The sequence below is a fragment of the Ascidia mentula genome, chromosome 2 (assembly GCF_947561715.1).
Source record: "Ascidia mentula chromosome 2, kaAscMent1.1, whole genome shotgun sequence".
NCBI classification, from domain to species: Eukaryota; Metazoa; Chordata; class Ascidiacea; order Phlebobranchia; family Ascidiidae; genus Ascidia; species Ascidia mentula.
The window spans coordinates 779,563-790,530 of NC_138567.1; the positions used below are offsets into that span (position 1 = coordinate 779,563).

Below are 10,968 nucleotides of genomic sequence, written 5' to 3' on the forward strand. Positions count from 1 at the left end.
GAAGCGTGTTTGAAGACGTCACAATGAAAGTTGTGATTTGCGGTTTCAGGTGTTTTCAAAACTGTGTAGAAAGTCAGTTGTAAAGCAGGAAGTTGCGTTTGTTAAACTCAGGTCATTTATTGTTTGAAACATTTTGTGATAGTGGATCATTCCTCAATTTGCATGGTGTGTTAACGAAGCTCAGGATCACGAAATTCCACTGCTTTCGCGCAATTCGACTGCGACAACGCAACGAGTCCATGCAAATATGTCCAGTACAGTATATTCTGTTTATGAGGTCATAGACACGTCATACTTGGAATAAATTGGCGCCGTTTCGATATTTCCTGTACGTAAATTTTTTTGGGCGATTGCAGTGATTTTACCTATGCTTGTATGCAAATTAATTCAGAAAATCTCAATGGTTTTAACGCTTTTCCGGCACGAATATTAAGGACGGGCTCCTGAACACGAGTAATTCTTATTTCCACTTTGTCTGTCTGCAATAAAGGTGGTTCCCCTCGCACAGCGTTTTGCGCATGACCGGTCAACCATGAAACGCGCTGATTGCTTTTTTTTCAATTGCGGAAATTGTTGAAGTCTTGTGCAGGTGCAAATTGCGTACTTTAGAAATAGACCTGCGGCTGCGGTTTGTGTGTGGTTCAACTTTGCGCATCTTCGTATGAAAGCAGCTTGTGTGCCTTTGTCAAGGTGTATTGAGTTTCCAATCAAACTTTTCTACCAAACAGAAGCTATAAAAAGTTAATTCCATTTTCTATGTGAAAATACGACGACCGACGATTTTACGTGAAAATGTTACATTCGCAAATTATTCCGTTGGGTGGCGCTTGAGAGCCTCCTACGTCACTATGCTTCGCGCGGCATTTTGCTGCTTTTTTCTAACACCGAGTTCTGTGTTATTTAGCATACGTTTGGCGCGATTGCTTCCATGGAACTTCGTGAGTGGATGAAATGTAGGGATGGGTTTGTTAGGATCTGGTATCAAAAAACACAGTTACATCGGTGTTGTCGGCAGTTTTAGTGCAGGACAGAGAGTGACCAAGTAGTTGACCACATTTACGATTAACATGTATTTCCAAGGTTAAAATCTGTTGACTTTCGTTTGAGTAATATATTTTGCTGAAAAGCACTTTCTGTGTCGCGTAAAAAACAACACTTCATGTGGTTGAACTTTATGCTCACAATACATTGTCCAACTTTGACGGCCTTGGAAGTGCTAAATTGTAAATCCAGGGAATTGGAAGAGTTAAGTCAGACAATCAGCGTCAGCATGATTTTATAGACAGAAGTTTACAATGCCGTAAGCCGAAATTATAACTGTTTTCAAAATAAATTATCAGCACGCTGGGTTGATCGTCATCCGCACTTTCGAGAAAATCAGAAAAGAAAATTTCATTGAATAAACGCTTGCACAAAGTGATACGTAACAATACAAATCACATGATTGTGTTACAGGTTTAGGTTATAATTTAGGGAAAATACCTGCAGTTTGAAATGGGTTTAATTCGGAAATTTCGTCCTTCTGCAGAGAAGAAAGTTGAGGTTGGTGATGAACCCGACGTTGATTTGGACGAAGCTTGTGGGGTGGAATGTTGCGGTTTATCCAGGTTTGCTTTTACTTGAATTCACCCCGTAAAGACGCATTGCACTAAACGTGATTTTTTTAAAGAAAATAATAATAATGCAAAATGTTCACCAAATATTTTTTAAGTTGAATTCTGTGAAGCTTTTGTCACTTGTAAGAAATACGTCCATTTAACCCAAATTCTTGATTCAATCAATTCCCGACATTTGCTATGCGCAGTCGTTTTAATGTGAATTCGTTACTTGGTTTTATATTCGCTAAATAAAACAGTAATTTTGTTACAAAATCACATCTTTTCATCACATCCTTCATGTTTAACGCTCACTATTAGTGAACATGCAACAAGTTAAACCAACATTGCTTTCCAGACACCCGATTTCTTCACTACAGAGGTTCGCGACACCCAAGGGAGCTCTGCTGATGATCGGGTTCGGGGCAATAGTTCAAGGTTTCATAGTGAACGGTCACACCAATGCTGTCATCAGCACCATCGAGAGAAGGTTAGTTGACCAGAAGTGGAATGTTTAAGGCGAAGTGTGAATGCGGCAAAGAATATTGCAATGTTGTATTTTAATAATCTGTCCTTCTGACACAAATAACGTGACTTTTATTGGCCGAACTTCCACCTGCTGTACAACCAGACTTTATATTAAAATATAATATGCAGCCCGGCAGCATCAGCAACATAATATTGCAATATTAGTATCGAAATTGTTGCACACAAAATTAACGAACTGTGCGATACAATTCCTTCATTAAGTTTCATTCATTCATGTCCGAAAACAAACTTTTAATCCCCTTTATCTGTTAGGACGTCCATTATTAGGATTAAAAGGTTGGTACGTCACAACTATTAGTTATGACATAACAAGTGTGTTTGTTCGCGGCGTCGCAAAGCGCTGCTTCATTCGCCCGAATCATTCCTTAATCCCAATATGACGTAAACGCAACCCATGCCCCCCCCCCACATTCCGTGTCACAACAAAGACCTTAATCTCGTCACAATGGATGACAATAGTGAGGGGATTTGGAGAAAAAGACTTCAAATCATGATTTTTGTCTGTGACTACGAAGGAGTTGTTGTGACATCACAGAGGACCGCGGGAGCGAGCACGAGCTTTCTGCGGTCAATTTAGATTTCCAACAATTTGCAGCTCCCATTTCATGTCATAGCTCACGACCAAATAACCGCGTTCTGGATCTTAATTCCCTTGAACATCGTATGTTAGTTGCGATAAATAGATAAACTGGAAAGTAACACCAAAGTTACGCTACCGGGAAATTGCTGTTTTTGTCGTTATTTGGTCGTGCATGCTTTAAGTATAAATCCACTGTTATATTGACGAGACAGCAAACCACAGGTATTTTCAACCACTTATCAGGAGAGCTCTATGTAGGGGTCCATAGAACGCACTGTAAGCACTTGTCTGCATTTCGCTTTGAAGTTTCCCACTTAAAGTACCGAGCTAACAATAATCCTCTTCACAAAGTCACAAAACCACACATCACAGTCACTTGAAGGTGATACATTTTTACGTTATTATCTGAACACTAATTGTATTTAACGAAGGTAAAATACTGGCAGTTTTCGACGCGCATCAAATCATAAACATAAATTCATAAAAAGTAACAAATGGTTTTACATGCATGAAATTCGTTTGCAGTTATCAAATCAAATCACATCATGTTTATTTTGCGCATAAAAAACAACTACGCAGATGAACAATATACAAAGAAATAAAATGGCATGGGCACCGATAAAACCATAACGGTTATCGAGTCAAGCGCCAATATGATTATTGCACCTTATGGCTCTGTGTAAAACTGGTTGTTTATTGCAGCAAATGTCAGTTTGGCTTGGTTGGAAATACTTGCGGAAGGTTGCAGGCGCATCGGCTATATTAGCAGACATCCAGACATAAACATTGGTGTTCTATTTTACCCACAAATACCTTTGTGATGATGGCTAAGGATCGGTTTAAGGTTACGGCGAAACTGAAATTTTAAGTCTGATTTTAGAAAGGTTTAAAGACACAACAAACATCTTTAAAATACCCACGTACGTAAATTGCGGATCCCAAAACAGTTTACAGTAAAAACAAAACCATGCTCTGTTTCACTCCCCGAATACCCCGGGATTTTCCGCTGTTTTAAATGTTTCCACTAGACTTGGCACCGACAGAAAAGTTAGATTCCACTTTGGATCCGTTTTGAGTCCGTCTATCTTGGTCAGGAAAAACCCTCGTTAATGAGATTTCTGTCATCTCACAACCAACCAACGTGTCTGCTGACGGAAGTGTTATTTATCGTGCAGGCTGCTGGATCGTATTGTATAGGCTGCTATTTTAGAGCCCTTATATCCTGGTTACGAAAAAACAATTACTTCACCCCGCAGCATCTTTCCGGAATAAGTTAACGGTCGAGTTATTGGTGGATTATGTTGCGTTGTTCCATTTTCACGCAATCCAACTTATTTAAAACTTATTTATTTATTATTTCAGATTCGAACTGAGCAGCACAGAGTCTGGTCTCATCGCCTCTTGTTACGACATAGCGAGCTGCATCGCGGTCCTCTTTGTGACCTATGTAGGGGGGAGAGGTCACAAACCCCTGTGGCTTGGGTGGGGGATAGTTGTTATGGGAATTGGGAGCGTTGTATTCTCTCTGCCCCACTTCTTCGCTCCAAGCTACACATTCACCAATGACTTAAACACTTGCGGAAACCCAGCCATGGGATCCTGCACGATTTCGTCAATCAAAAACTTTAGGTAAGTTTCGGTTTTGTAATTTTGTGATAAAATCTTTTAAAGTAAGTTGCAAATCGGGTTAGCAATTTCCTTTGGGCGAATTCATGCATTTTTCTCACGAACTTCCACACGATAAAACTTACATTTCTGCCATTATCTTATAAGCACAAAACAATTAAGACCGGGAGAGGCATGAAAACCTGTATAACTACAACTCTATGCTACAACTACATAATAAACAGAAAAACTATGTAAGTATGCATCCACCTGCAAAGGTATTGAGATAATTTCCCTTCTCTTGTAAGTTTATTTATCCACGCATAGGTTGGTATTCTACCTGGCAATGATTCTGGTTGGATTCGGAGCCACTCCTCTCTACACACTGGGCATTACCTATTTAGACGAGAACGTCAAACAACGGATGTCTGCCTTCTACAACGGTAAGCGTTCCATACTGCTACCTGGTGGTTAAAGTTTTATAAAGATTTATCCGCGTGGTGTCGTTGTTAAACCAAAGTTTTTCGCAGGTTGTTTGGTCGCGTTCTCCATATTCGGTCCGGGTATAGGATTTTTAGTGGGAGCTGCACTGCTCCGGATTTATACAAACCCAGAAGAAGAGTAAGTTGGCTACGTCATGCATGATATCTTTATAAAGGTTTCGTCATTTGCTTGCCCGCTTTGCACTGGCGTTGTCCTGAAAGATAAACTAAGTTAACTACGCACCAAGGCTTTAGTGGTTGATGCTTTAATGAAAAAAATAAGACTTTTTCAAATAAGAAACTGTTGCAAACTCGCAGCCTCTGTTGCTTTGTCCAACTTCGACAGTTACCAGCTATTTGTAACTAAATAAGGGAACGTCATGTTACGGATGTGATTGTTGCTCCTATCAAACCTCATAAGGTTTCTGTTACAGTCTTTATCGCTTTTTCCTCTTTTGTAGAAGAACTATCAATAACATTAAAGTGCATTTTAGTTTAACCGATGTTTAACCGTTGTTTTCTATCGGCGAGACTTATTCGGGGTTATGGCGCAGCAATTTTAATTTCATCCCTCTGCCTCAACTACTGTAGCATCAAATCATGTGATTTCTGTCGACAGAGTCACGATCACGGAATCAAATGATCATTGGGTGGGAGCTTGGTGGATTGGAGCGCTTGCAGTCGGGATTGTTTCCTTCTTCGTCGCTCTTCCCGTCCTCATGCTCCCGAGGCAGCTTCCGGGGACGGAGAAGGTCAGGAGGAGTCGGGAGACTGAGATGGACGCGAGAGCCGTTGCTGATGAGGAGTTCGGAAAGAGGTGAAGGATATTTTTATAGATCAATTATTTCAAGTGAAAGAACTTAAACCGAGCTTTTTAACATTATTTTATTATTGGACTTTTCTGGCAAAATTTACTCGTTTTTTGACGTTTCGATCGCACACAACACACAAGTGCTAACAGTAGCAAAATGACAAAGTCCAAAACAATACAAAAGAAGACTGACAAAAAACACAACCCGAACCAACCAGTTCAGCATTTATTAAATATTTGCAACCAACTGATGACCAGCAACGGTCAAGGCGCCCGATCCATTTAATAAAGTAGAAAAACCTGATCGGGATTCGTGGCCAGGATATTACGGGTTCGAATCCCGGTGTGGTGATAAAATAACAATTTCGGTTCATGGGGACTCAGAACCTCGGCTATAAAAGGGCCGGGCACCTCGGTTTTGACGTTTAAATTGTTTAAAAAGTCTGTTGCTAAGTTTTTGTTGGCCATAAAGATCACAGGAGATTCCAAGAATACAAACTTTCGGTTTAAACAATCGGTGACAATTTAATTTTCCTCTTAAAGGTTCCGGGATTTTCCGCGATGTCTTTGGATTCTGGTTCAAAACCCGACGTTCGTTGCGATGGGATTGGGAGGGGCGGTTGACTCTCTCCTCATTAATGGACTCGCCACCTTCGGACCCAAATACATGGAGACAATATACGGCCTGGACCCGAGCGAAGCTGGGATTTACTTTGGTGAGTGTTTGTGATTGTATTAAAACTTGGGTTAATTTTGTTTGTGCAAATTTTGGAGGTTTAAAACTTGTGGATAAAAAATTATGCTGCGACAAAACGACACATTCTCTATGAAATAAAGATGGCTTAAATATTTCCTGTTTACCATCAGCAATAACAACAGCAAGGACATATCTTACCATGTTCGTAATCCTTTGTTTTGTCCAATTCCGTTTACCTCGAATTCCTTATTCTCCCGCAGGACTCCTCGCAATCCTCGGAGGAGCTGGAGGTCAAGTCATCGGAGGAGGATTGCTGAGTCGTTTTAACGTCTCCATGAGAACAATGCTCCACATCACATACATAGCTCCTCTAATAAGCATGTTGACTGCCCTGGCTTTCCTCATCCATTGCGACGACGCAAGTACGTTCATATGTTGAAAGGATTTTATTTCACAATCGTAGAAATGTGTTGTAAATGCAACGTATCTCACTTCTCAAAAACTGTAAAAAAATGTTAGCTTTTGAGCTTGGAAGAAAATTATTCGGTAATGGAAATATTTCTAACTGGATTTTAAGTCTTATGAATGTGCTTTATTTTGAAACCTAATACGTTGGAATAGTGAAGTGAAAGTTAAAGCTGAGTTTGAAATGGGATTTAAGTCTTATTTTTCCAACACAAAACTTCACTTCTTCGTTACTAACTTTTTTGTTCCTTTGTTAAGACTTCGCCGGAGTCAATACTGCTTACAACTCTTCACTGAGCCAAGTGATCAACTTGACTGACCTATGTAACCTCAACTGCCCTTGCAACAGTGACGTGTTCAGTCCCGTCTGTGGTTCGGATAAAGTAACCTACTACTCGTCATGCTTCGCTGGCTGTTCCACACGAAATGTAAGTTTAAACCACATTTAAACGCCTTAAGCACGACCTGTGTTTATAATCAGTGTTGTAGTAACTAACTAACTAACTGGATCTACTGTGCCATCACATCAGGCAGACAAGTGTGTCAACATGTCCATCATTTCAACTTTTGATTTCAATTTCAAGTTTTCTTAATTATTTAGGACTCCTCATTTTCTGATTGTTCCTGCATCCCCGGAGGAGGCAACGCAACCATGGGAACGTGCACGGAGACGGGATGTGGGAGCGGAGGACTTTTCATACTCTTCTGCATCGTGATGTTCATTCTCATGTTCTTCACGTTTGTTAACGAAGCTTCCACTCTTCAGGTCTCACTCAGATGCGTCGCTTTCAACCAAAGAAGTTTTGGAATCGGATTCCAGGTTCGAACGAAACTAAATCACAAATCGATGTTCACCTAAACCTACTGTAAATAGGATTTCAAAAACTGGATTTTTAAAGAGTCCTTTGCTACAAGTGTGGTTTTGACCGGAAATTAACGCGGTTTTTGGTACAGAAACTCTCACCCACTCGCATCATCATGTCTCTGTGAAATATATTAAATTACTAAGCATTTATACCAGTTTTTAACTCCAAATGAGCTTCGTTTGATTTACAACGTATCAAATTGTTATTTGGCCAAAGTATAAATTCTAGGCCTACCTATATTGAAAGCTCGTTATAAGAGCAATTGTCATCAGCACTAATTTCAACATTCAAGATATCAACATTCATTTATTTGTTTCGTCATCATTTATTACACACATTTCATACCAGTAACATAGGCCTACATCAGCACTAATGAAACCATGCAGGTCGCGAAACAGTCTGCACAATTGTCTACAGTTCATGGTTTAATTAAAGGTCTTCCTACCTGTGGACTTGCACAATTCCTCACTTCCATCAAACTTTATTTCTACAGTGGTTGTTGATCCGATTTATTGGAATGATTCCGGGACCTCTTATTCTAGGGGCGATTATCGACAGCACGTGTGATTACTGGAGTGAGGAATGCGGTGAAAGGGGTTCTTGTTTATCGTACAGCAGCCAGAAGATGTCGCTCTACTTCTTCCTGTTCGTTATTTTGATAAAGGTAATTTCTGATCGGTCTCTCTCACGTGGAGGAAGCTAAGTTATGTCAGTTGTCACTAGACGGAGCAAGAGAGATTATTGTGCAGCAAGCGCTCGACCCGTATACCAAGTAGAAAACCTGATCGGGATTCGTGGCCAGAATATCCAGGGTTCAAATCCCAATGTGGTCAAAAATTAAAAATACCCTGGGTAGAATGATGACATTAACAGCATTAAATATTACACTGCGTTGCACTGAAATATCCTGTTAAACAACAATGCATTCATGTACTAGAAGCGTGTTTGTGAAAAACATATGTATTTCATTCTGTGTGACAAAGCAATGGGATTCCGCAATATTTGCTGCTTCAAGGGTTCCATGGCGTCAAACATGTTGAAGAACAATGTCATGGATTGCCTGTATTTCAACCCCGCGTGTAAACAGGAATTCATCTCGACGCTATTTGTTTTGTAGCTCGTGGACGCCGGGATATTTCTGGCCGGAATGTGGATGTACAAACCGAAAGTGGATGACACGACCGAGACCTCATCCAACCGCCACCTCAACTCCGCATCCGAAGGCACCAGCGAACATAGCCGAGGATCCGTGAAGGAAAACGGACATGCCGTGGTTGCCAAGCAACCGGAGCGTAACGGAAGCACCAAATCTGATCTGCCGGGGGAAATCCCCTCGAACGGGAATGGACAAACAAACGGGTTTTTCGACAATCCCGCGTTTGCGACCAACGAAGTGTGACGAGATGGGCATCCGAATTTTTACGAACGTTTACGAAATTTACATTGCGCCAGGAAGTTCAGCGGAAAAAGTGCCAAACAATCACATTGTTCCAAAATTAATGAAACGTCACAATTCCTTTCTTTATTCTTATCATGAGGCGACAGAAACTGCCTGATTTTTTTAGATATCTGCACAGTGAAATTTTTACTGATAAAAAGTACCCTGAGGTTTAATTGATGGCAGACGATACGAGCATTTAGTTAAGTTCAGGGTGATAGTTACTCAGCTATCCATCCATTTCCCAGTTAAAACACCAAGCAATCAAAATCATTCTTACCCGTCACAAACTTGTTTTGTTCAATTTTTTTCGCCTTTTATTGCTCCATGACATTTGTGTTTATATCATTTTTACATGTTCCACACACTGTGAATACCGAAAACTTGATTACTTCCAAATAATAAACGTTACAGATATTTTGATGGAGGTATTGTCACGGATGACCAAACAGAACCAACCGTTCCATCAGGCGAAAGCGTTTTAGGCGATTTTTGTAATTTTGCAAATTTCTTATGAATGTTGAAATGTTCGTTCCTTAGGGCCTTGCGTGCTCGCCATACGTATGAACCCGCACTTACTTGTGAAAAACAGACTTTTATTAACTTGAGGTCAAAAACTGACATGAAACTCTCTCGGTGGTCGACACAAAAAAATATTTTGCAGATATTTTATTTTCTGGAATTATCAACATTTTTTCACTGTTCCATTTCAAGCCGTGGTTCATCTCCTTGAGAGAAAAGCTGCATCAGCTCGTCAGGAACCATGTCGTTTTCGGGCATATACATTTCCTTCTCATCTTCCTGCATGTCTTCCTTCATATCATCATTGTCTGTTGATTATGTGAACAGTTATTGGAACAATCACATGTCAAAATGTATTTTCTACAAACTAGAAACAATCGCAGTCAAATAACGCAGTTCGATACAAAGAACTGTGAGTCGACAAAATATAAAACCATTATCTGGAGTCTAATTATCCAGTTAGTTTAACTTTCCCAACTACATTGTTGCAACCCTGCTTGTTTACATTCGACGCCTTCCTGGACAAACGAGTACAGTTTGTTCAATCAACCGACAAAATGCCCAAACACGTTTCAAAGCGAAATATCCAAAGGCGTTTTGTCTCATTTATCGATAAAATTCTTTGAATCCGTAAAGGCTGCAGATGAATTGACACAGAGTAACGGATATTGATTCGCATTATTTGATAAACGTTGTGTCAACGCCGCTAACTAATGTTGACGCCAATATATACAGATGGCTTTGAATGCATTATGACACGTAGATTTACCGAGACCAAGCTACACTGATGAGGCCTAAGGTCGAAACAGTAAGCCATATGTATGCAGCTTACATATATACATGTTACCTTTGTTAGATTGGTCATATCTTCGTCGTCGGTAATAGTAGTAGCAACGTCTACGGCGAGCGTAATAACGCCGTCTTCTGTAGTAATAGCAGTAGGCCTCACTAACAGTGGTGGCCACCAGTAGAAGTACAAGCACTAGTAGAAGCTTGTTCATGTTCTGCAGATAAACACAAGTCATGATCATGTTTCACCGATAGAAATGCAAGATTACTTACCGATTTGTTTGTCAAAACAAACTGTGGTTTTCTGCCTTCTGCGTGGGACTATTTATAAGGGAACAAAGGTATTTTCCACATTAGGGTAAGTTCGATGTCGTGATTAAAGTCGCTGGAATTTGAAATCGGAAATCGATTGAAAATTTCCACCCAGCTAACCATATGTTTTGAGATTGGAAAAAAATTCCATTTGATGCTTTTGTCAATTCCAAAGCTATTGACTTTGAAAATCATAACCGTTCAGAGAGTTTGTAATGCAAGGTTTTCAAAGAACAAATTTGCCACGAATTCGCCAA

The 10,968-nt window shown here is 40.1% G+C and overlaps 1 protein-coding gene and 1 long non-coding RNA gene across 2 annotated transcripts; one reads left to right on the plus strand and one right to left on the minus strand.

Moving 5' to 3' along the window:
• The first annotated feature begins 1,459 nt into the window (after nucleotides 1–1,459).
• LOC145888767 (solute carrier organic anion transporter family member 4A1-like) lies at nucleotides 1,460–9,908 on the plus strand. The gene is made up of 12 exons (XM_082979612.1): nucleotides 1,460–1,607; nucleotides 1,954–2,085; nucleotides 4,087–4,353; nucleotides 4,657–4,772; nucleotides 4,860–4,950; nucleotides 5,431–5,628; nucleotides 6,166–6,338; nucleotides 6,580–6,741; nucleotides 7,043–7,212; nucleotides 7,386–7,604; nucleotides 8,144–8,314; nucleotides 8,768–9,908. Exons 1-12 carry the CDS (start codon nucleotides 1,495–1,497, stop codon nucleotides 9,047–9,049), a joined length of 2,094 nt encoding a protein of 697 aa, XP_082835738.1. The 5' UTR covers nucleotides 1,460–1,494; the 3' UTR covers nucleotides 9,050–9,908.
• Nucleotides 9,785–10,688, minus strand: LOC145888768 (uncharacterized). The gene is made up of 3 exons (XR_014399461.1): nucleotides 10,673–10,688; nucleotides 10,458–10,614; nucleotides 9,785–9,918 (listed from the first exon to the last, which is right to left on the minus strand). It is a non-coding gene; the product is annotated as an uncharacterized LOC145888768 (long non-coding RNA).
• Between the last annotated feature and the right edge of the window lie 280 nt (nucleotides 10,689–10,968).

Bases quoted from the DNA above. Each gene is read 5' to 3' on its own strand.
- LOC145888767 (XM_082979612.1), top strand. From the start codon at position 1,495: ATGGGTTTAATTCGGAAATTTCGTCCTTCTGCAGAGAAGAAAGTTGAG. The intron at 2,086-4,086 runs GTTAGTTGACCA...TTATTATTTCAG, and splicing joins ATCAGCACCATCGAGAGAAG to ATTCGAACTGAGCAGCACAG. The intron at 5,629-6,165 runs GTGAAGGATATT...TTCCTCTTAAAG, and splicing joins GATGAGGAGTTCGGAAAGAG to GTTCCGGGATTTTCCGCGAT.